At 33.9% G+C, this 23,605-nt stretch overlaps 1 protein-coding gene across 4 annotated transcripts; it reads left to right on the top strand.

Moving 5' to 3' along the window:
* The first annotated feature begins 12,144 nt into the window (after positions 1 to 12,144).
* LOC100526957 (probable glycosyltransferase At3g07620) lies at positions 12,145 to 16,819 on the top strand. 4 transcript variants are annotated; one of them, XM_006601007.4, is made up of 6 exons: positions 12,383 to 12,516; positions 12,619 to 12,768; positions 13,213 to 14,056; positions 14,158 to 14,288; positions 14,915 to 15,263; positions 15,994 to 16,819. In XM_006601007.4, exons 3-6 carry the CDS (start codon positions 13,265 to 13,267, stop codon positions 16,657 to 16,659), a joined length of 1,938 nt encoding a protein of 645 aa, XP_006601070.1. In that variant the 5' UTR covers positions 12,383 to 12,516; positions 12,619 to 12,768; positions 13,213 to 13,264; the 3' UTR covers positions 16,660 to 16,819. The 4 variants fall into 4 exon arrangements, with proteins under 4 accessions (XP_006601068.1, XP_003550126.1, XP_006601070.1 ...); XM_006601005.4 differs by lacking the exons at positions 12,383 to 12,516; positions 12,619 to 12,768 and adding an exon at positions 12,145 to 12,299; XM_003550078.5 differs by lacking the exon at positions 12,619 to 12,768 and having other exon boundaries at positions 12,351 to 12,516.
* The last annotated feature ends 6,786 nt before the right edge of the window (positions 16,820 to 23,605 follow it).

The following is a 23,605-nucleotide window of genomic DNA, read 5'->3' as shown; positions in this document are numbered from 1 at the left end:
TTGGCAATTTCAAGAATGTTCATGTGGAAGTCATGAATACACTCTTCCTCCTTCATCTTCAGATTTTCGAATTTTGTAGCCAATAGTTGCAATCTGGACATCTTCACTTTGGAGGTTCCTTCATGAGTGGTTTTCAGGATCTCCCATGCATCCTTGGCCACTGTGCATGTGTTGATCAGTCTGAAGATATTCTTGTCAACTCCATTGAATAGGGCATTCAAGGCTTTGGAGTTTCCAAGTGCCAATTCGTCTTCTTCTTTTGTCCAGTCTTCTTCTGGCTTCAATTCATTAGTGGGCTTTCCTTCTGTGTCCAGCATCTTGGGATGTTCCCAGCCTTTGATGACAGCTTTCCAGGTTCTGCTATCCAGTGATTTGAGGAAGGCCACCATCCTTGCTTTCCAGTATTCATAGTTGGTTCCATCCAGAATTGGTGGTCTGTTCACTGGTCCTCCTTCTTTCTCCATGTTCATCAGAATTTATCTCCCTAGATCTCACTCAGTGATTTAGAGTGCCCGCTCTGATACCAATTGAAATTTTGATACCAATGACAGATGTCGTACCGGATGTCACGACATTACGCTTCAGAACATGCAGATTATATTTGACAGTATGAACAGATTAAACAAGTAAATAACACAAGAGAATTGTTAACCCAGTTCGTTGCAACGTCACCTACATCTGGGGGCTACCAAGCCAGGGAGGAAATCCACTAAAATAGTGTTAGTTCGAAGATCTAACAGCCACTGTTTACAACCTTCTCACCTAACCACTACCCGTGCAACCTCTACCTAAGAGCCACTCTTAGATATGAGAACCCATCTCACTCCCTCTCAATCACTCTCCCGTGTTTACAAATAAATCAAAGACACACCAGAGATTGCTCTCTGAACATTAGAGATCAACTCTACACACTCAGGTCCAACACTTGATGTTAGGGTAACATCAAGGTGGCTCACAAAAACACTCAAGTCCCAAAACTCACAAAATAACTTTTCAATCTCGGACTTGGTCGTCAAACCCGTGCAGCCTTCATGTTTATATAGCAGTGTGCGTATCTGGGCTGCAACAACTTGCGCTGGATAAGATCTATCATTCTCCTGAAAGATCTGCACTTAAAGATCTAAAAGATAAAGTTTGATCTTTTAGTTTTTATCTTTAATCTTTAATCCCTGAACGAACTATTCAAGTTTGTAATTCGAACTTTAATTATCTTTTAATTCGTTCCTAAAGATAGATCGCCAAATCTGTTGCTAACTGCACATTAATCTGTTAAAGATATAACAGATTTATGTGTCCAGTATTTTCGGGCAGGATGTCCTGGACATCGTATCCGACATTGTGGATCCTGCAGCTTCAATTCTTCATTTGACATTTTATCTTGCCTTGTGCATTGTGCAGCCCAATCTGATTTCTTGACATAACGTTGGACATCATGTGCAGCAACTCCAGCTTTCCTTCATTGTCTAAGTGCTTATGTTTTAACAAAATTTTAGCCAATCTTTTAAAACTCAGTAAAGCTAAGCACTAACAGACACATTGCCGACCAATAGGCGACCAAGTCCAAAGCCAAAGGTAAGCAAAGTACTAGGTCCATGACCGACAAGTCATAAGGCGTCCAGCTCAAGACGTTAAAGAAGCGCTACTAGGAGGCAACCTAGTAACTTTTAAATTTCTGCTTGCTATTTGATCACCTTTTGTTTCTCAAGTCATATTGGGACACACCTAGTTGCTCATGATCCTAAGAATTTAGATAAAATGAGCACAAGCTCGGAAGGTAGTCATACCTCACAAATTATATGTATGCATGTTTAGGTAGCAAGATACCTTAGATATGCATGTATGTAGCAAAAAGATACCTCACAAAAATATACACATGTTTAGGTAGCAAAATACCTCATGAAAAAAAAAAGGGAAAAAAAACAAAAACAAACGAGAAAAAGAAATGAACAAATGAAAAAAAAAAGAGAAAAAAGAAAAATAAGTTATCTAGCTAAAAAACCAACATGCTTTTGAAAGAGATAACTTCCAACTTTTCTTTGAAAAAAAATTCACTGATCATAACCAATTTTTGAAAAAATGTATACACCTGAAGGGTGAATGCTGTGAAAATTTTCCCAAGTACCCAAAATGGACTAGGATGAATACACAAATTGATAAAAGAACATATTTTGGAAACATTGGGTTGACTAAAATAGAGGAAATGAATCCTGAGCCCTAGCATCACATGACCATAAAAATTTGACACTTGAGTGTCCGCATAGGTGCATGCATGACCAGTTTTGCATAAAGTTTCCAAATCATCATTTTTGCATTTGTGTCATGGAAATAATGTGGGGCACCCCTTTTATCCTTGAGCCAAACCAAACCCCGACATGTATCATGTCTAGCCATTCTACAAACCTTGAGCCAAAATCCTGACTCACTATAATCCTTACCCTCGGAAGCAAAAAAGAAAAGAAGGAAAATTTCCAATCAAAGAGAAAGCAAAAAAGAAAAGAAAGGAAATTCCCAATCAAAGAGTGGGAGAAAGCAAAAAGAAAAGAAAGAAAATTCCCAACCAAAGAATGGGAGAAAGTAAAAAAAAGGAAGGAAAGAAAGTTCTTGATCAAAGAAACTAGAAGGAATGTGCAGAAAGGTCTTTTGACCAGACAATATCTGAACAATACAGAATTGTCACCAAATGAACAAAAGGAAGGAAAGGAAACCATGACCTAAAGTGGTCTTCTCCCTTTGATTACCAACCAAAATCTTGTGCGTCGGTGACTTGCTCGCCTCGCACTAAACCAAAACAGAAAAGGAAAAGGCCAAAAACACACAAAAGCCGAAAAAAACCCACTAAAAGAACCCATTCCCAAGGGAAGTCCTATTGATTCATGATCACGCATGTAATTTTTGATTTGATAGGAAATAATTTGCAAAGTCAAGTCATGACATATCTATGGTTCGGAATTAGGATGAAACACTTACATGTGCGAGATTGATACACTTTGAGTGATTTTCTTCTATTTTTTTCGAACCCAGTGTTTCCTCTAAATGGTCATTTAGAAACGAAATGCTAACATCCAAAATCTCATTTATGGTTATGGGGGGGTTTCATCAGCAGACTCTCCTTCCCCGGTAGACGCATTGTTTTTCACTCAAAAAGGCATATGCTGCTCTAATCAGTTGGAATATTTGTCTCTTTGCTAAAGCATGTTTGCATTTTAGTGGCGAAAACACCGAGACTTTTTCAAGTCTCACAAGTTATCCAGAACTACGTAGGTCTGAGTTCCTCATTGGAGGATAATTAGGAGCAAGAGCCTCGCTTTTGTCGACCACACCGCTTTTTCGTTACCATGACCCAAGAGCTGGTAGCCCGCGGAGACACCTTACGGTTATCCGCACCTCGTCATTCAGTGACCCCAAGTGTGATTGATGAGCAGAGGCCAATTTGGTCATTCCGCAACCCTTTGCCATTCAGACACAGTCGTGTCCGATGGCACGCAGAGACAAAATTTGGTCATTCTGCACCCTTTGTCATCCAGAGGCGGCGGGCCCGATGACATGCGGAGACAAAATTTGGTCATTCCGCACCCCTTTGCCATTCAGACACAGTCGTGTCCGATGGCACGCAGAGACAAAATTTGGTCATTCTGCACCCTTTGTCATCTAGAGGCGGCGGGCCCGATGACATGCGGAGACAAAATTTGGTCATTCCGCACCCCTTTGCCATTCAGAAACAATCGTGTTCGATGGCACGCAGAGACAAAATTTGGTCATTCTGCACCCTTTGTCATCCAGAGGCGGCGGGCCCGATGACATGCGGAGACAAAATTTGGTCATTCCGCACCCCTTTGCCATTCAGACACAGTCGTGTCCGATGGCACGCAGAGACAAAATTTGGTCATTCTGCACCCTTTGTCATCCAGAGGCGGCGGGCCCGATGACATGCGGAGACAAAATTTGGTCATTCCGCACCCCTTTTCCATTCAGACACAGTCGTGTCCGATGACACGCAGAGACAAAATTTGGTCATTCTGCACCCTTTTTCATCCAGAGGCGGCGGGCCCGATGACATGCGGAGACAAAATTTGGTCATTCCGCACCCCTTTGCCATTCAGACACAGTCGTGTCCGATGGCACGCAGAGAAAAAATTTGGTCATTCTGCACCCTTTTGTCATCCAGAGGCGGCGGGCCCGATGACACGCGGAGATTTACATTATCTTCCGCACTCACAAGATCTGTCATACTGACTTTTGAGTCACGCTGACGGGCGGAAATACCCGAGTGGTTATCCGTATAAACATTCTTTTGCTATCTTTAAGACAGAACGCTTGATAGCATGCAGAGACTGACATCGTCTTCTGCACCTTCTGTTCCCTCGGGAACAACAAGTCATTTGCATGTGGAGATTTTATGGTCACCCGCGACTCTCGTCAATCGAGAGGAACGAAATTAGTGTCTTATCTTTACTTTCCTTTTATCTCCAATAAAAGACAAGTAAAGAGGGGCAACTGTCATACCCTAATTTCGTCCGGGGACCTTTGCTTGATGACATGCGACCTTTGTTTGGCCCTTGTAAGGCGCTTGGCACCCATCATTAGGCAATTTGTGAAATTCCGGGACATGCCGGAAAACAAAAGAAAATATTGATGCACAATCCGTAAGGTTCCGTGACACACTGGAAATCAAATGGAAGCATCGTTGCATAAATAGTGGGGTTCCGTAACATTCCGTAAGTCAAAAAGGGGATGATTACGTAATCCGCAAGGTTCCATAACATTACGGAAAGAAAACAAGTATCGTTACGAAATTCGTAAGTTTCCGTAACTTTACGAAAAAAGAATCACCAAAAAAAAGGCAGGGGGTGTACTTAGTAAAAATGGGGGTGCAAATAGCAACCAGGCCCACTTGGGCCCTCCAGAAGATTCCTCCAGAAGGCTGTTGCTTCTGGAGGAAGCAACCTGGCTCGCCTGGGCGAGCTGGGCGGCAACCATCTCCCCTATTTTGCTATAAATAGGGGAGGAAATGAGAAGGAAAAGGGTTCAGCCCCTTAGGCACTTCTCTCTCTTTCGAATTTGCTTGGAAAAATTGTTTCCGTGAAGAAAATCTAAGCCGAGGCGCTTCCGAAACGTTTCCGTAACGTTTTCCGTGAAGGAATTTCGTGAAGGTTTCGACCGTTCTTCGACGTTCTTCATTCGTTCTTCATCGTTCTTCGATCTTCAACGGGTAAGTACCTCGAACCAAGCTTTTCGATTCATTCTATGTACCCGTGGTGGTCCACATTGTGTTTTGTGTATTTCTATTCTTGTTTCATTTACTTTTTATACCCCCTTTTGACGTGCTTAAGCCATTTCATTTAAATCATTTCTCGCTTAACCTAAAAATAAAATAAATTTCCACCGATCGTTTGAATTGTATTATCCGTTAACTTCGGTTAAAATGAATTCCGACCGTTCGGTCGTGCCGTAACCACGTTGGAAATCAAAAAGAGGTAAAAAATAATATAATAATAAAAAAAACATCTTTTAGTCAAATAAAGCGGAAAATCAATCAGACGTTTTCTCTTTGGGATTTCTCATTCTTAATTGAATTGACTTATAACTAAAGTGAAACTAAGGCTAAAATCAACTCGCCTAGTCAAGCTCGTCCATAAAAATAGGTTTTTGAAGTTTGTCATTTCAATTTCTTACTAAGTAAAATGGATCATTTTCAAGGTCCAACGCCTTAAAATGATCACCATTTAAGTAAAAAAGAATCACTTGATAAGAAAGAACTACGTAGGTCTGATTTCCTCATCGCAAATTGAGGAATACGTAGGAGCAAAGGGAAACACCCTTGTCGACCACAAAAAGAGAAAAATATAAAAAGGGTATAAAGGATATAAAGACATAAAAAGGGAACATAAAAATCAAAGTCATGTTTGCACATTCGATTAAAGGTTGTTGTCCCTTGGGACGGACGTGTGGGGTGCTAATACCTTCCCCGTGCGTAAATACAACTCCTGAACCTTTCACTTAAAAAGTTCGTAGATCACGTCTTTTCCGGTTTTTCCGACGTTTTCCTCAAATAAACGTTGGTGGCGACTCCGCGCGTATTCCGTTCGTGGAATACGCATCCCGCGAGTCACGCGTCGCCCTCCCGCTAAAGGGTAGGTTGCGACAAGACCCACGAAATTAACCACCTTATTCGTCATCCTTTCCTTAATCAATTTCCGCATTTTCCATCAAGGTTTAATCCTAGACGATCCCAAGTCAGCCCTTGTGCCATGAGGGTTCATATCATTTGGTATCAGAGCTCCGGTTCTAGGATCAACACTTCCTTTGCTGGAAATATTGGGTAACATCCTTCTTTATTCTCTTTGCCATTTATATTACCTTCTTATTCATATATATATTTTTTTAGGCGGAACCATTGCAAAAGTTAAGCCTTTTGATCTCTTTGTTATAAAAAAAAAAGTAGAATTTCGTATAAGCAAAATTAAAAAAAAAATTGGGCTAAATGGTTCATGCTTGAAGAACTTTTAAAAAAAATCTCTTTAAGGTAATATATTGGTTGCATGAAGGATTGTTACTTGAATTCCTAGATTCTGAATTTTATTTCCTTCATTTGTGCCTAAAAACATTGTTAGCCTTTTTCTTGGTTAACCTTTTCCTTGTCTCTCTAGCCTTACCTTACACATATTGGTGAATTGTTCTTTGTTGTGGCCATAATCTCTTGAATTGCCTAAGAACTCAAGGGGAATTAGAGTGGTAAAAGGCAAGAGTGTTTCATTAGAGAAAAGCCATAATTGTGTGATACACTTGAGTGGGTGAGGTATTCAAACAACAACTATAATTGTCTTGTTACGTTTGATTTGTTTGTTTGAGATGTCAGGTACTAATCCTAATGATGGAGTGGGGCTTTCGCAATTCCAAATGCAAGCTTTGATGCAACATTTGGAGAGGTTAATGAAACAACGAGATGATGTGCTCCATGAGAGGTTGGATCAAATGGAGAATAGAGATCATAATGAAGAAGAAAGGAGGAGAAGAGGGAATGATGGTGTTCCTAGACAAAACCGAATTGATGGTATTAAAATCAACATTCCTCCATTTAAAGGAAAGAATGATCTGGAGGCCTACTTGGAGTGGGAGATGAAAATAGAGCATGTTTTCTCATGCAAAAACTATGAGGAGGACCAAAAGGTGAAGCTTGCCGCCACGGAGTTTTCCGACTATGCTCTTGTGTGGTGGAACAAGCTACAAAAGGAGAGAGCAAGAAATGAAGAGCCAATGGTTGATACATGGACGGAAATGAAAAAGATCATGAGGAAGCGGTATGTGCCGGCTAGTTACTCGAGGGACTTGAAATTCAAGCTCCAAAAACTAACCCAAGGCAACAAGGGGGTTGAGGAGTATTTCAAGGAAATGGATGTGCTCATGATTCAAGCAAAGATTGAAGAAGATGAGGAGGTAACTATGGCTCTATTTCTTAATGGTTTGACTAATGATATCCGTGATATTGTTGAGTTGCAGGAGTTTGTTGAAATGGATGATTTGCTTCACAAAGCAATCCAAGTAGAGCAATAATTAAAAAGGAAGGGAGTGGCTAAGAGGATTTTTACCAACTTTGGTTCTTCTAGTTGGAAAGACAAAGGTAAGAAAGATGGGGCTGCTACTTCTAGTAGTTCCACACCTATCCCATCAAAAACTCGCTCAAAGTCCCAAGAGGAACTCTCTAAAAGGAGTAGAGATGTGAAGTGTTTCAAGTGCCAAGGCCTAGGACACTATGCTTATGAGTGCCCTAACAAAAGGTCCATGGTTCTTAGAGATGGAGAATATATAAGTGAATCTGATGTTGAAGAGGAAGAGGAGAGTGAGTACGTAGAGGAAGAGGAGACTCCGGAGGGAGATTTGTTGATGATTAGGCGGTTACTTGGTGGTCAATTGAAGCATGAGGAGAAGAGCCAAAGAGAAAACATCTTTCACACTAGATGTTTAATCAATGGCAAGGTGTGCATGGTGATCATTGATGGAGGTAGTTGCACCAATGTGGCTAGTGCTAGATTAGTGTCAAAGCTAAATTTAGCTACTAAACCACATCCTAGGCCATACAAACTTCAATGGCTTAGTAAGGATGGGGAGGTGCAAGTGAGGCAGCAAGTTGAAGTGGATGTTTCCATTGGGAAATACAATGATAAGGTACTTTGTGATGTTGTTCCTATAGAGGCCAGTCACTTACTTTTGGGGAGACCATGGCAATTTGATAAAAGAGCCAATCATGATGGTTACACCAACAAGATCTCTTTCATGCACCAAGACAAAAAGATTGTGCTCAAGCCATTGAGTCCACAAGAAGTGTGTGAGGATCAAAAGAAAATGAGAGAAAAACTTCTTCAAGAGAAAAGAGAAAAAGAAAAAGTGAGTAAAACACTTGAGAGTGAGAAAAAAAGGGAAACACTTGAGAGGAAAAAGAGTGAACAAAAGAAGAGTGAAACACTTGAAGTGAGGGAGAGCTATTTAGCCACAAAAAGTGAGGTCAAGAGGTTGTTTCGTGCTAAACAGTCACTATATATCTTGTTTTGCAAAAATCAGATTTTGACCACTAACACTTTTGATGATTTTGAAGTGCCTTCTAGTGTTAAAACTCTTTTGCAGGATTTTCAAGACATGTTTCCACCAAATGTGCCAAGTGGACTACCACCTTTGAGGGGAATTGAGCATCAAATTGATCTCATTCCGAGAGCTTCTTTGCCCAATAGGCCAGCCTATAGAAGTAATCCACAAGAAACCAAAGAGATTCAAAGACAAGTGGATGAACTCATTAGCAAAGGTTGGGTAAGAGATAGTATGAGTCCTTGTGTTGTCCCATTGATTTTGGTCCCTAAAAAGGATGGGACATGGCGCATGTGTTCCGATTGTAGAGCCCTTAATAACATCACCATTAAATATAGGCATCCTATACCTAGGCTTGATGATTTGCTTGATGAATTGCATGGTGCATGTTACTTCTCTAAAATCGATTTAAAAAGTGGATACAATCAAACTAGGGTTAGAGAAGGGGATGAATGGAAAACTGCTTTTAAAACAAAATATGGTTTGTATGAATGGTTGGTTATGCCTTTTGGCCTAACTAATGCTCCTAGCACTTTCATGAGACTAATGAACCATATCTTGAGAGAGTTCATATCTTGACCCATAAGGATTGCTAATTCGTATAGGTTTTTTTTTGTTTTTTTTGTTGAATATTTTTTTTTTCAATTTTTCTTCTTCTAAATTTGTTTTTTTTTTTTGAAAATTTTGATTTGTCAATTATTATTTAAATTGTTTCGTAGTATAATATTGTTTTGTAATGTTAGTGAAATTTTATAATTTTTCTGATTTATATGTTAAGTATTGATTTTATTTATTAAAAAATATATTAGTTATTACTAAGATTAGATTGCTAAAATTAAGATTAGATTGGTGAAACAATTAATTTTTAATATTGTTATATTATATTTGTCTAACTTTTTTGAAAAATCGAAACAAATATTTAAAAGATATTGAATTTGTTACTAATGAAAAATATTGAAGTCATAATTAAAAATAATTTAAATTTGTTAGTTACAAAAAATATTTAAACGAAAATTTTTAATAATTAAAATTTGTTATAAAAATATTGAAACATAATTTTTAATTGTACAATAAATCTATTAGTTATAGAAATTATGAAACCAAAATTTAAAATATGATAAGATTGTTAGTTTAAGATAATGATTGAAATTAAATTTAAAAATATATTTGATAGTTATAAAAAAATATTGAAACCAAAATTTAAAATATGATAAGATTGTTAGTTTAAGATAATGATTGAAATTAAATTTAAAAGTATACTTAATTTGGTAGTTATAAAAAATATTGAAACCAAAATTTAAAATTTAAAATATGATAAGATTGTTAGTTTAAGATAATGATTGAAATCAAATTTAAAAATATATTTGATTTGCTAGTTATAAAAAAAATATTGAAACCAAAATTTAAAATTTAAAATATGATAAGATGGTTAGTTTGAGATAATGATTGAAATCAAATTTAAAAGTATACTTAATTTGGTAGTTATAAAAAATATTGAAACCAAAATTTAAAATTTACAATATGATAAGATTATTAGTTTAAGATATTGATTGAAATCAAATTTAAAAATATATTTGATTTGGTAGTTATAAAAAAATATTGAAATCAAAATTTAAAATTTAAAATAGGATAAGATGGTTAGTTTAAGATAATGATTGAAATCAAATTTAAAAGTATACTTAATTTGGTAGTTATAAAAAAATTGAAACCAAAATTTAAAATTTAAAATATGATAAGATTGTTAGTTTAAGATAATGATTGAAATCAAATTTAAAAATATATTTGATTTGGTAGTTATAAAAAATATTGAAACCAAAATTTAAAATTTAAAATAGGATAAGATTGTTAGTTTAAGATAATGATTGAAATCAAATTTAAAAGTATACTTAATTTGGTAGTTATAAAAAAATTGAAACCAAAATTTAAAATTTAAAATATGATAAGATTGTTAGTTTAAGATAATGATTGAAATCAAATTTAAAAATATATTTGATTTGGTAGTTATAAAAAATATTGAAACCAAAATTTAAAATTTAAATTATGATAAGATTGTTAGTTTAAAATAATGATTGAAATCAAATTTAAAAATATATTAAATTTGATGGTTATAAAAAATACTAAAACCAAAATTTAAGATTTAAAATTTAATTATTAATCCATGTGAATTTAATTTTTTTTTAAAAATTTAGAAACATACGATGGCTTATACAGATTAACAATCCGTATGGCCATCGTTGATCCGTATGGTCATTGTTGATCCGTATGAGTCATAAGGATTGACAATCCGTATGTTTCTAATTTTTTTACGTACTTCTTCTTTTCTGTCGACGAATAACCACCTAACTTTACCATATTCTCTTGAACAATGCACACATACACCATTGGAGACAAAAAATGCTCAGAAAAGGAGACTAACGAAAGCTAACAAAAACAACTTACACTAAAAGTGTGAGATTTTGCGAAAAAAAAAAAAAAAGCCACCGCATAAATGAAAAACTAAACCTCCTATTTGTAACCAAAAACACCCATAAGGATATTTTTGGCGTTTTCAAAAACTATGCTGGATGCTCCAAGCCGTTGCCTTATCTCATTCGTGTTAACAGTAGGAAAATTCTTTCATCCTATAAACCATTTTTCTTTTAATTTCCTAACATATAAAAAGTAATAATTAAAAGTGAATCTATTTAATAAGTGAGAGAGAGAAAGATTAATTAATTAATTAATTAATTATTATTTTCATTTGATTGAAAGACAAGTACTATAATATTTAAATAACAGAAAAGTGATAATTAACTTCACTAAAATTAAAAATAAGTCTTAATCTAAATTAGATAAAAATGAATAATAGCTGAATAATTGTAAATTCTCTCAAAATATCCTTTTACATATAGGATAAGTTTTAAATATTTTTAAATTTTTTAACATACCATACATTTTATTTAGTATTTTCTTTATAAAATATTAAAAAGATGTATTAAAGCCTAAAGGTATTCCTTCTGATCTTAAATATAAGTAAATATCAATTATTTATATCTTATTTAAAAAAACTATCTTAAAAATATCTTACATTTACTAAAACTAAAGATTTTTTTATACTTGATATGATTTTTCAATGATAATTTAGAAAACATATTTATTTTTAATTAAAAATAACATAATTTATAATGAGTTAATTAATTTACTCAATAAATATGAAATATATTTATTTTTTAACTTATAATCAAGGAGCGGAGGAAGTGTAACACTAATAACATCCTCACACGATTAATTTAGTTAACAGTAAATTTATTAATAATTTATATCATTTTTTAAAAATCTATCCTTAAGATTATAAGGACTCACTATTTTTCTTTCTATTTAATTAATTAATGAGTACTAATTATCTTTTCCGATACTCACAGGAGAGAATGCATCTTATTAATTTATAATATTTATCATAAAATAATTAAAAATAATTATCACAAGAGACAAATAAATTAAAGAAAGAAAATCTTATATTTAATATTTTAAAAATGTGAAATTGAATTTTTTGGTGGCTTTTCTTGGTGCCGTGGCTAATGGGTATTCTGTCCGAACGTGGCAGCTTCAGCTATGTCATGTTCACTTTGGAACTCGACAGAGATATAATAGGGTCACGTTTTATGGTTTACAAGATGCAGAACTCAAAACCTGTGAACGCAAGAGCGTTGAAGGAACGTCCAACGTGGGAGTCGGTGTCACACGTAAGCTTCCAAGCCATTAATTTTTCTGTTTTACTTATTTTTTATTAATATTAAATTAAATAATTCTACACAGACCCCACCTTGGTGTTGGTGGTTGCATGCAAAAAAAATGAGAAAAAAAAAAGAACAAACCTTGGAACCTTTTTTTTAGTCAATTTATTAATATCAAGTTAGCAAAGGATTATTTTCTTCTTGTGTGCACTGTGTTTCCAAAGAGGTACTCAATTTTGTTAGTTAAAATGTTTTTGTCAATGGTTTCTTTTTTCTTTTTCCTTTTTCTTTTGGTGTTTTTGTGTTCTTGATGATTTTCATGCCTTAGGAGAGATATGAAAAGAAATGGTCGATGTGGTGCCTGTAGTTTGGAATTGGACTTGTGGGTTGAATTGGGATTTGCATGCTGAATGAGGTGTCATGAGAATTGAGCCTTTTCTTGTTTGCATGTCGCTGTAAACTATTAGTTTGGTGTTTGGTAAGTTCTAAGATAAACATCTTGGTGGGTTTATCTAATCTTTTTTATCTCTTGCTTCAAAATTAGGAAATAAGTTGGTTTCTCTGCACCGCCATAGTTGTTGTTCTGTGAAAAGTTACCTTCCTTTATCTATTCTCTGTTTTTCTTAGTGAGTTTCAACTGCAGCTTTTATTTTCACCAGCAACAACCACAATTATGTTTGAGTTAAGTAAATTGGCAAAAGGGTATATTCATTTTCGTTTTGAAATTGATAAATCTGTTCCCTTAAAGTGAATTCTTGTGTAGTCTTTGGTTTGGTTAGCCTTTTTGTTGCTATTGTCAATTTTTATATGGTTCTCTGTATCTCAATTGGATGCATTTGACGAGTAAATAGCAAAAAATTGCATAATCATTGTTTTACTACTTGTATAATGACATTATTTCTTTCTTTGGTATTACCTGCAGAGGTGCTATGAACATTCTCTTCAACTGACACAAGTTGAAGAATTTCAGCTAAATGGGTTTAGAATTTTTATCCTTGTTTCAGCTGGAAACAAAGAGATTGCTATGGCTTATTGGCATTACATTTGCAGTGATCTTAACTTTCCAGTACCTCGAGTTTCCATATGGAACTGTTCTACTCTCTCTATTCTCTGCTGAGAAGATACCAACACCAGGAAGTAGTACATTCAAGGCTTCAGATGCACCGTCTATTTCCGAATTGGTTAACAATGTTACGCTTTTCAATCCAGCAAACTCTACTGGTGACCATGCCTTTGAGATAGCTAATAAAACAAAGTCTGGGGAAAATGACACCATTCCAAGAATTGGCTTGGTCTTGGAACCAGGAAGCACACCAAACAACTCTCTAGGATTAGATGGCTCTGACCAAAGTTCCAAAACGAAAAGTATTAATAGATCAGAAAATGTAGCTGAAACACCGCAGGGAGGAGATCCTGGACCAATCAGTTTTAACAATACTATTGATTTGAGTTTCTCTGCAAACCAGTTCCAAGAAGACAACATTTCATCAACTGAACAGAAATCTGGAAGTCAATATGCTTCTTCGACAAATGTGAGCACAAACATTGTAACTGCAGTGTTATCAAATGATTCCTCCATATCTTTATTTCAGAAAGACAACACAACTAACTCCATAAAGGAAGAGAGTATTAGGTCATCACAAAATGATGCCAAGGTAAGTGTGCCTAATGAGAAGAAAGATTCCCATACACCAATTCCAGAAGTTACAACAGTATCTGAAATGAACAAGTTATTACTTCAAAGCCATAATTCATATCGTTCTATGGTATGTGACTAAATTGTGAAATTTCAACTATATTCTAATGGCTAGGAAATTTTTCCTTTCTGATATTACAGTGTTCTTTTATGTTTTTAATTTCATTTTAGAGACCAAGCTGGTTTTCAGCTGTTGATCAAGAGCTACTACAGGCCAGATCAGAGATTGAAAATGCACCAATTGTAAAGAAGGATCCAAATTTTTATGCTCACATTTATCATAATGTTTCCATGTTCAAGAGGTATTATTTGATTAATCCCCCTCCTAAAAGCAAGTTTTAGAAGTATCTTCTAGAAGTTAAATTGCTATGCTGAAATTAACAAAATATGAATATTTTTTGACAATGTGAACTGAAATTGTTACTGACAGATTATTGCAGAAAACATGTATCTTCACATTCTGATGAAATAAGTGCAATCTGTTTTGCAATTATAAAATTTCCTCTCACACACACACACACACACACACACATATATATATATCATTGTCTTTGGTTATCACAAACAAAATTTAGCAATGCTTCTTCAACATTGCTGCATTTTGTAATGCTAAAGACTCCCCTTTCCTTTCACCGGAAAATTATGTTTTGCAGATTTTTTCATTTAAGCTAAATTTGTGAAAATATTAAGTTAAGGAGGTCTGCTATTTATTTTTTCCTCAATGTTTCACATATGCAAGGAAAATGTTTCACATATGCAAGGAAAATGATTTAATCATTCTAGTTGTTCTTCACAACAGAAAAGATTAGTAGTGATTCTGTAAAAGAAGTGTCCAACAGTGTAGCAGCAATGATGCATAAAGCAAGATTCTCGTTTGTCTTATTGAATATTTCACCTTCTAATAGCCTTATGATTGTCAAATTTTTAGGAGCTATGAATTAATGGAACAGACTCTCAAAGTGTATGTATACAGAGAAGGAGCTAGACCAATAATGCACTCCCCATTTTTCACAGGACTTTATGCTTCTGAAGGATGGTTTATGAAGCAAATGGAAGCTAATAAGAGATTTCTAACTAGAGACCCAAACAAGGCCCACTTGTTTTACTTACCTTTTAGTTCTCGAATGCTAGAGGAAACATTGTATGTGCAGAATTCACATAATCATAAGAACCTGGTTCAGTATCTGCATAACTATGTTGAAATGATTGCAGGGAAATATACTTTCTGGAACAGAACTGGAGGCGCTGATCATTTTCTTGTTGGTTGCCATGATTGGGTATGCCTTTTCGGATTCAATTGTTGTCATTACTAGCTTAATTTGTTGGAAACATTAACCGCTTGTCATTTCACATTGCTTTCAATGATATATTTAAAAACAAATGTAATTATCATTTAAGCTTCACAAAACCAAAAAGCAAAAACTAAAAAAAGTTGTTTGTGTTTTCCTCATTAGCTAAAAATACTAAAAAGGGTTACCCAGTGTGTGAAGCTCCCACTTAGTAATTAAAATGTGTAGGTAGCCTTAACCTTTAATTGGATTTGGCTTCTATAAAGTGAGGAGGTGAACATCAGAGAGTGCACTCAAAATCTTTAATTAGAATATCAATGATTGTGATAAAATCAAATACATATGTAACAAAATTTCAAACTAATTACAATCTGATTTTCTAATTAATGATTATTATTGACTTTATCCTCTAAAGTAAATTTCTTTCATTTTAGAAGTGACAAATTCTCCTGAAATTAGAGAGTTATATTTGAACTTGTTGGTCACAAGATTTCAACAATACTGTTGCAACAAGGCACGTCCTCAAAAGCTAAAAATAGTGATTTCTTAAGAAAATGTTTTAAAAACATTATATCATAAAATATTATAATCAAATTTGTACTTTTAAGTTTAAACAAATGGCCATCTTCTTGGTGGTATACAAACAAAAACTTGAATGTTTATCACATTAGTCTCTTGAATTTTATCTGATGATACAAGATACCTCTCCACTATGCAGGCCCCTGGAGAAACTAAGGTTGACATGGCTAATTGCATACGATCCCTTTGTAATGCTGATGTGAAAGAAGGATTTGTTTTTGGGAAGGATGCATCTCTTCCCGAGACGTATGTCCGCGATGCTAAGATCCCCACTAAGGATCTCAGCGGGAATTCAGCTTCGAAGAGGACAACGCTTGCATTTTTTGCAGGGAGCATGCATGGTTATGTGAGGCCAATTTTGTTGCAGCACTGGGAAAACAAAGACCCTGACATGAAAATCTTTGGGAGATTGCCAAAGTCCAAGGGCAACAGGAACTACATCCAATACATGAAGAGCAGCAAGTACTGCATTTGTGCCAAAGGCTATGAAGTGAACAGTCCAAGAGTGGTGGAAGCCATTTTCTACGAATGTGTTCCGGTTATAATATCCGACAATTTTGTGCCTCCCTTTCTCGAGGTTCTGAATTGGGAATCCTTTGCGGTTATTGTTCTGGAGAAGGACATTCCTAACCTGAAAAATATACTCCTTTCCATCCCAGAAAAGCAGTATCTTCGGTTGCAGATGAGGGTAAAAAAGGTGCAGCAGCATTTCCTTTGGCACAAGAACCCTGTCAAGTATGACATATTTCATATGATACTTCATTCTGTTTGGTACAACAGGGTCTTCTCTGCACCAGCTAGGTGATTAACTTGAAGAAAAGGGTATGAGTAGAGTTTTAGAATCTTCTTTTTCTTGGTTGCTAAGTTTAGCAATTTTGGTCACCAAATGAAATATTGATAAGGTCATTTGTTGTGTACAGCTTTTGAGGTTTGTTTGTAAATAAAATAAAATGTGTATTTTTCTAGTGCTGACTAACAGTTTGTCTTCCTCTGAATACTTTTGTATGGCTATCTTGCATTCTTTGCCCTGTAGCTCCTTTTAGAAGATGTGATTGTGAACACCGTTGAAACGGTGGGGTTGTCATTTGATATAACAATACGTACAACATAGAAATATCTAGTGAGAGCATAAGAAGTGAGAGGAGTAAGAAATAGTCATTTTTTTTATCCCTAGGAATTTAACACTAGATAAGAGATTCACAACACTCTGCTCACATTCTGTTCAGCCAATTAAGTTAGAAGTTAGACTTTCTTATGCTCTCATAACCAATTGTCACGTAATTATATACAAATTGTCAAGATTATTTTGATTATTTTAATCTTAACCATCTTTTTAAATATTTGCGATTAGCTCATCTTAGCTTTCATCTTTCATTTGACACACTTCGAATACGCACACGGTTAGTAATTAACTTTAACAATTCAAAATCCTTAGCACTCCTCCTGTCGAAAATATAAGAGTGGAAAGTAACACTAAAATTTGTAATGTGGAAAATTACTTAATGTGAGAAAATAAAAACCACGAGACTTGTCGGGCAAAATATATGTACTATGATTGGATTATAATTCTCGATTTCTCTATTTAAGAGGATATCTAAGTGTTTCGCCAACAATTGATGTTAGAAATACAATTCTCTCTTATTTGAAGAATATGAATTCACATCCTTACTTTGCAAAGGAGATATAAGTTGGTCCATTGGTTGGGGAACAAGTAGGGGTCAGAATGAGCCGAGCAGTTTGTCTAGGGTCTTTGGCTCGGCCTATATAAGACTGGCTCGGCTTGCTTGTTATAAATGTCAAGTTCAAACTTTTTAAAAAGTCTTTTTAGATAAAAAGTCAAGTCCAAATTATAAAAAAAATTTGTTAAGCTTGACAAGTCAGTCTGTTTAACTAACCATAACTTTATTTTATCAAATCTTATCTTATCCAGATTTTATTCCATCTAGATTTTATTTTATCTAGATTTTATTTCGTCCAGATTTTATTTCATCCTATCTTATCTTATTTTGTCCAGATTTTATTTTATTTCGTTTATGTGCTTGGACTTAAAATAGATTTGTAAGCTTTGGGGCTAAAGACCTAATCCATACATTTTTTAATATTATGCTCTTGTTATTTTCTTTTGATATATTTTGTGCTTTAATGACTTGAATTCAATATGATTTTGTTTATCAATTATTTTTGGATTTGTACATTGCTTATACGAAATTTTATAAGTTTCTTTTTTAGTTAGTATTTCACTAGGTTTTAAAATAATTAATTAATCAAAGACGTCTTTAAGCAAGCTTTTAAATAGACTCGTGGGCCAAGTCAGACTTTTATGTAACCCGAGCCTTTAAAAAATGGTAATGAGCCAAGCTCAAGCCGTACGTTTTCAACTCAAGCTGAGTTTAAGTCTAGTAAAGCTTGACTTGGCTTGACTCCACCCCTATGAACAAGAAAGAAAAAAGATAAGACCAATTTATTATTATTATTATTATTATTATTATTTTGAAAATATATATTTTGTGGCAGTTTAGAATTATTTAGTGACCGTTTTCAACTTTTACAAATGTGATTTCTTATAATTTATAGTCAAGAATCAAATTAAATCATTTTTTAAATATTAGAGAATTAAATTGAACCAAAAAAATTAAAAGAACATATTAAATTAAGAAATTATAAAAACTAATTTAACCCATAGAAACTCCCTACGTCAGTGGAGTATCATGTTATGAACTAATGAAAGTCTGGAAACACGTACACGCTGAAGTTCCGATCATACCATACTCACACCCGCAAACTGAAAATGCAAAGGTGGAAAGCTACAAAAAACAGGTTAACAGGGAAAGCTACCCAAAAATCATCTAGACGTTAAGTGCTTTAAAAAAAAATTCTCTACTGTTTTAAAACTTTATTTATATTAAAAATTATATATACTCGTTAATTGCTTTCAATAAAATTCTCTTTACTATTTTAAAACTATAGATTAAAATTATCTATATTTTAGTTGTTTTCAACAAGATTTATATACATTTCCAAAGTATTTTTAAAATGTATTCTTTTATCACTAATTAATTTTTTTAAGTCATTGAATAAATATGGAGCAACACTTTAATTGAAATTTATAAGTATTATTATTATTATAGACATTTTTATGTTAATTAAATTTTAAGTTTTTGTTTTTTATTACATTAGTACTTAGGGCTAATTTTAAACATTAATAATTTCTTTCATGCATGAACTATTTTATTAAGTAATTATATTTTTATGTAATTTTTTTGCAATCTCCAAACTTTTTTTTTGAGGTAACTCTCCTATGACCTTTATATTTTCATTTTGTATAGGAAAGTTTATAGAATGTAACTTAAACATGAGAGTTTTTATATATTTTTTTGGGTATTCTCGTACAAATTTAATTGTGAAACCACTGTAGTGTGTCTTTTGATACTTGTTTAACACTTTTAGAATTTGAGCTTTATTTATTTTTCTTAGAATTTGAAATATCTTAGGAGAATATCTCTACAAAACAAAATCTCAAACACAGTTATAAATGAAATCTTAAATGTCATTATTTAATGTGTGTATCTTCTTTCGTCTGATGGTTCAAATACAAGATCGTGAAGCTTGGTTAGATGATGCAATTGTATCCCCCAAAGGCATTGGATAGAAGATTCCAAGAAGATTGAGTCAGAGATGCAAGAGAAGGTTCTAGGATTCCCATGAGCCTTAGGGTAGATTTCGAACCCATGGGCTAAGTATGAGCCCATTTATCTTTGTACATATTAGATTAAAGTTCCATTATTTTTGGGCCTTATATTTAGGGCCCCATAATGTAGGTAGGGTACCCTAGAAATATAGGATTTTTCAGCACTTGTATTTTAGGGCACCTAGACTAGTTTTTGTATTAGGGGTAGTTTTGTAATTTCACATGCATTAAGTGAATATTTGATGTGTGTGTTAGGAAATAAATTTAATTAAATTGGGAGAAGCCTAATCCAATTAAATTTTAGAGGGGGAGGCGAGCATTTGCTTGGTACACCCCATTGCCATATCATTTAGTCACACTTTGTGCATGTCCTTCATGCTTTACATGCCTCATGACACCTAAGCACACTTAGTGGAGAATGTTGGACTTGATCTTGGATTAGTGGGCTGAACCATAGCTAAAATTACCTAATCATAATTAGTGAAATTTTGACTCCAAAATTTGGCTCCACAAATTCAATTTCAAATTCAATTGAAATTTGAATAGAAATTCAAATTTCCCTCCAATTTTGTGTGACAATTAGGCTATAAATAGAGACCATGTGTGTGCATTTTTGGAACTTTGATCATTTGAGAATTATACTTCAAAGTTTAGACCTCATTTGAGGCACAAAATTTCGTGCTCCTTCTCTCCCTCTACCTCCACTCATCTTCTCCTACCTTCAAGCTCTTTTCCATGGCTTCCTATGGTGGTGAGCTTCTTCTTGACTCATTTTCTCCTTGAAGTGGCGTCTCTAATCATCTTTTTTTCATCTTCATTTCACTGTCATTGATCTTCAAGAAGCAAAGGAATCTATTGATGAACAAAATTCAAGGCCTACAGCTCCACATGGAGCCACATCACTAGATATCGTAGATGATGTAACTTTTAACATTTTGTATTTATTTGCATTTAATCAAATAATTAGGGGTCATGATTCGTCTTAAGACATAAATATCTTCTGACTTGACAATTTTCAAAAGTCATGACGTTGTCACTCTCACAAGTTCAACTCCTCTAGGAAAGTATTTCAAAATCCAAACTTTCAACAACAATTATATTTTTCAAAACAAGTTACACTCAACTACACATAGATAACACACATAGTATCTTTTTGCACTAGTGATAATAATTATTTTTAAGCCAGAAAATGGGCTAGATGACATATGCATTGTCTCATTTCATAACATGAGAATCAATCAAGTGCATAAATTCAATGGTTCTTGTTTATGATGGATTTTATCCATGGGATTAAAGAATAATTTAAACAAAACAATATCACTTGTTATAACATAGTCTTAATTTCCAAATTAAATTTATCAAATAAGTTTAGCATGTTGAATCATATAAAAGTAACATTTTTATAATAATTATTTTGATAGATAAAATGAAACTAGTTTTCACAATTTGTAAGAACACACCAGTAATAATTTACATTTTAAATTTTAGAAATTAAATTCTTTAAATCCCAAATCTTCCTTTTTTTCTTCTTGTTTTCACTTCTAGGGCTTTAGATTAGAACTTCATAAGTTAAAAATAGTACGTATCCACCTCTAATAAAATTTAAAATTTGACAAAATGAAATAAAAAATTTAGATGTTATAATCTTTGTTGCAACAATCTTTATGTTTGTGGCATTATGTGCTAGCCAAAGAGAAATGGTATTCCCCATTTTAATGTACTAGCCCATATCCCATTTCTCACAAGAGTTAAATGAGTACGTATTATTTAATGGGACTTGCTAGGTGCACCCAACATATTTTAAAAATGGCAATAATGCCCCTCATTGTTTTTCTTTAAATTGGCACTAGTATTTCTGTGTTTGTTTTATGTTGAATGCTTGGTTTTTGTTATTGTGGTCTGGTTTCTCTCGTTGGTGGTCGTTTTGCAAGTGTTGAGAGAGGTAGCGGTTCGGTTGAGGTGAAAGTGTTACTAGTGGTGGTTTTATTTCGGCGGAGGTACATATTTTTTTGGCTTTTTTGGGTAATTGGTGTTCTAGTAGATCTGTTATTTTTAAGATACAGATAAAGTAAATTTGTAAGTTGTATACGGATGAAGTACATCCATAAGACAAAATTACAACATACAGATGTAGTTCATCCGTAAGATTCTTATGGATGTAGTTCATCCGTATGATGTATACGGATGTACTATATTCGTAAGTTAAAATTTGTACCTACGGATGTAGTTCATCCGTATAAAGAACACGAATGTAGTTCATCCGTAAGCTTTATACGGATGTACTTCATTCGTATATTATATTTTGAACCTTACGGATGAAGTACATTCGTATAAAGCATACAGATGTAGTGCTTTATAAGGATGTACTTCATCCGTAAATTTTTGTTTTTTTAAGATTTATTTTTAAATTGTGAATAATTTATATTTATTTTAATTATTAATATGTTATATTTTTTATTGTTTATATTTATGAAATTATGAATTGTTTATGTATTTCAAATTGTATATAGTGTAAGTAAAAAATTAAATTATTTACGTACAAAAATTGTATTTATTTGAAGTAGTAATATGTTAAATTAGTTGTTAGTTATAGATTTTGATATTTTATTTTGTAGTCCCTATAGAGAATATTTTTTTGTTAATTAGGAATTATTAAGTTATTACATGTTAAATATAGTATAAGTAAAAAATGATATTTATATAGGTGCAAAATTTGTATTTATTTGAAGTATTTTTATGTTAAATTAGTTGTTCCCTAAAGTTTTTTTTTAGTAGTCCCTATCATGTATTTTTTTTTGTAACAAAATGACTTGTGTATGATGTATAAATTTTTGATTTTTTGTTAAGATGGACGAAGATCAATGCATGTATGAAAATATAATGTCTAAAGAAGTTGATATGGATTATGAAAATGAACAAGAATGTGGTGTGAATGAACCACATGTTGATTGTTCGGATGCTTTTAATACTTCTCAAGTAATAATGTTCATTATTTTGAGTCATTTGATTGAATGTATGTGTTGTAGAAAACATAAATTGTCTGGGTTGTATTGTAGGTCTTTGGTACCAGAGATGATGTTTTGCAGTGGGCTCGATCGGTTTCTCATGAAAACAGATTTGTTGCAGTTATTATGAGGTCTGACACTCATACTAGTAGTAGAGGAAGAAGTTCATTTGTGTTAATTGATTGTGAAATGAATGGTCAGTATAAGTGTAGGAAGAAAGAATTTGTTAGAAGAGACACTGGGAGTAGGAAATGTGGTTGTCCCTTCAAGCTTCGTGGGAAATCAGTGATTGGAGGGCAAAGTTGGATGGTCAAGTTGATCTATGGGATTCATAATCATGAATTGGCGAAGTCATTAGTTGGGCATCCATACGCTGGGCGATTGACTAAGGATGAGAAGACAATTATTGCTGATATGACAAAGTCAATGGTGAAACCAAGAAACATCCTGCTAACGTTGAAGGAGCACAATGCCAATAGTTGTACAACAATAAAACAAATATACAATGCAAGAAGTGCATACCGTTCTTCCATTAGAGGAAGTGATACTGAAATACAACATCTAATGAAGCTTCTTGAACGAGATCAATATATTCATTGGCATTGATTAAAGGATGAAGTCGTGGTACATGATCTTTTTTGGTGTCACCCTGATGCAGTGAAGTTATGCAATGCATGTCATTTGGTGTTTTTTTATAGACAATACCTACAAAACTAATAGGTACAGACTCCCACTACTTGACTTTGTTGGGGTGACACCAACAGGGATGACATTCTTTGCTAGGTTTGTATATCTGGAGGGTGAACATGTTAATAATGTTGTATGGGCTTTGGAATGGTTTTGAGGTCTATTTTTAAGACGTGATAGCCTCCCTGTAGTTATTGTGACTGATAGAGACTTAACATTGATGAATGCAGTGAAAAATGTGTTCTCTGAGTGTACAAACTTGTTGTGCAGGTTTCACATCGACAAGAATGTCAAGGCCAAATACAAATCCCTAATTGGTCAAAAAAATGCTTGAGAGTATGTCATGGATGCCTGGGGTAGTCTGGTTGATT

This window comes from Glycine max, chromosome 17 (genome assembly GCF_000004515.6).
Source record: "Glycine max cultivar Williams 82 chromosome 17, Glycine_max_v4.0, whole genome shotgun sequence".
In the NCBI taxonomy this organism is placed as follows: Eukaryota; Viridiplantae; Streptophyta; class Magnoliopsida; order Fabales; family Fabaceae; genus Glycine; species Glycine max.
This window is presented reverse-complemented; position numbering and strand designations above follow the sequence as displayed.

Coding starts and splice junctions, on each gene's coding strand:
- LOC100526957 (XM_006601005.4), top strand. CDS start 13,265: ATGGGTTTAGAATTTTTATCCTTGTTTCAGCTGGAAACAAAGAGATTG. Junction 14,057..14,157: donor ATAATTCATATCGTTCTATG/GTATGTGACTAA, acceptor ATTTCATTTTAG/AGACCAAGCTGGTTTTCAGC. Junction 14,289..14,914: donor AATGTTTCCATGTTCAAGAG/GTATTATTTGAT, acceptor TCAAATTTTTAG/GAGCTATGAATTAATGGAAC.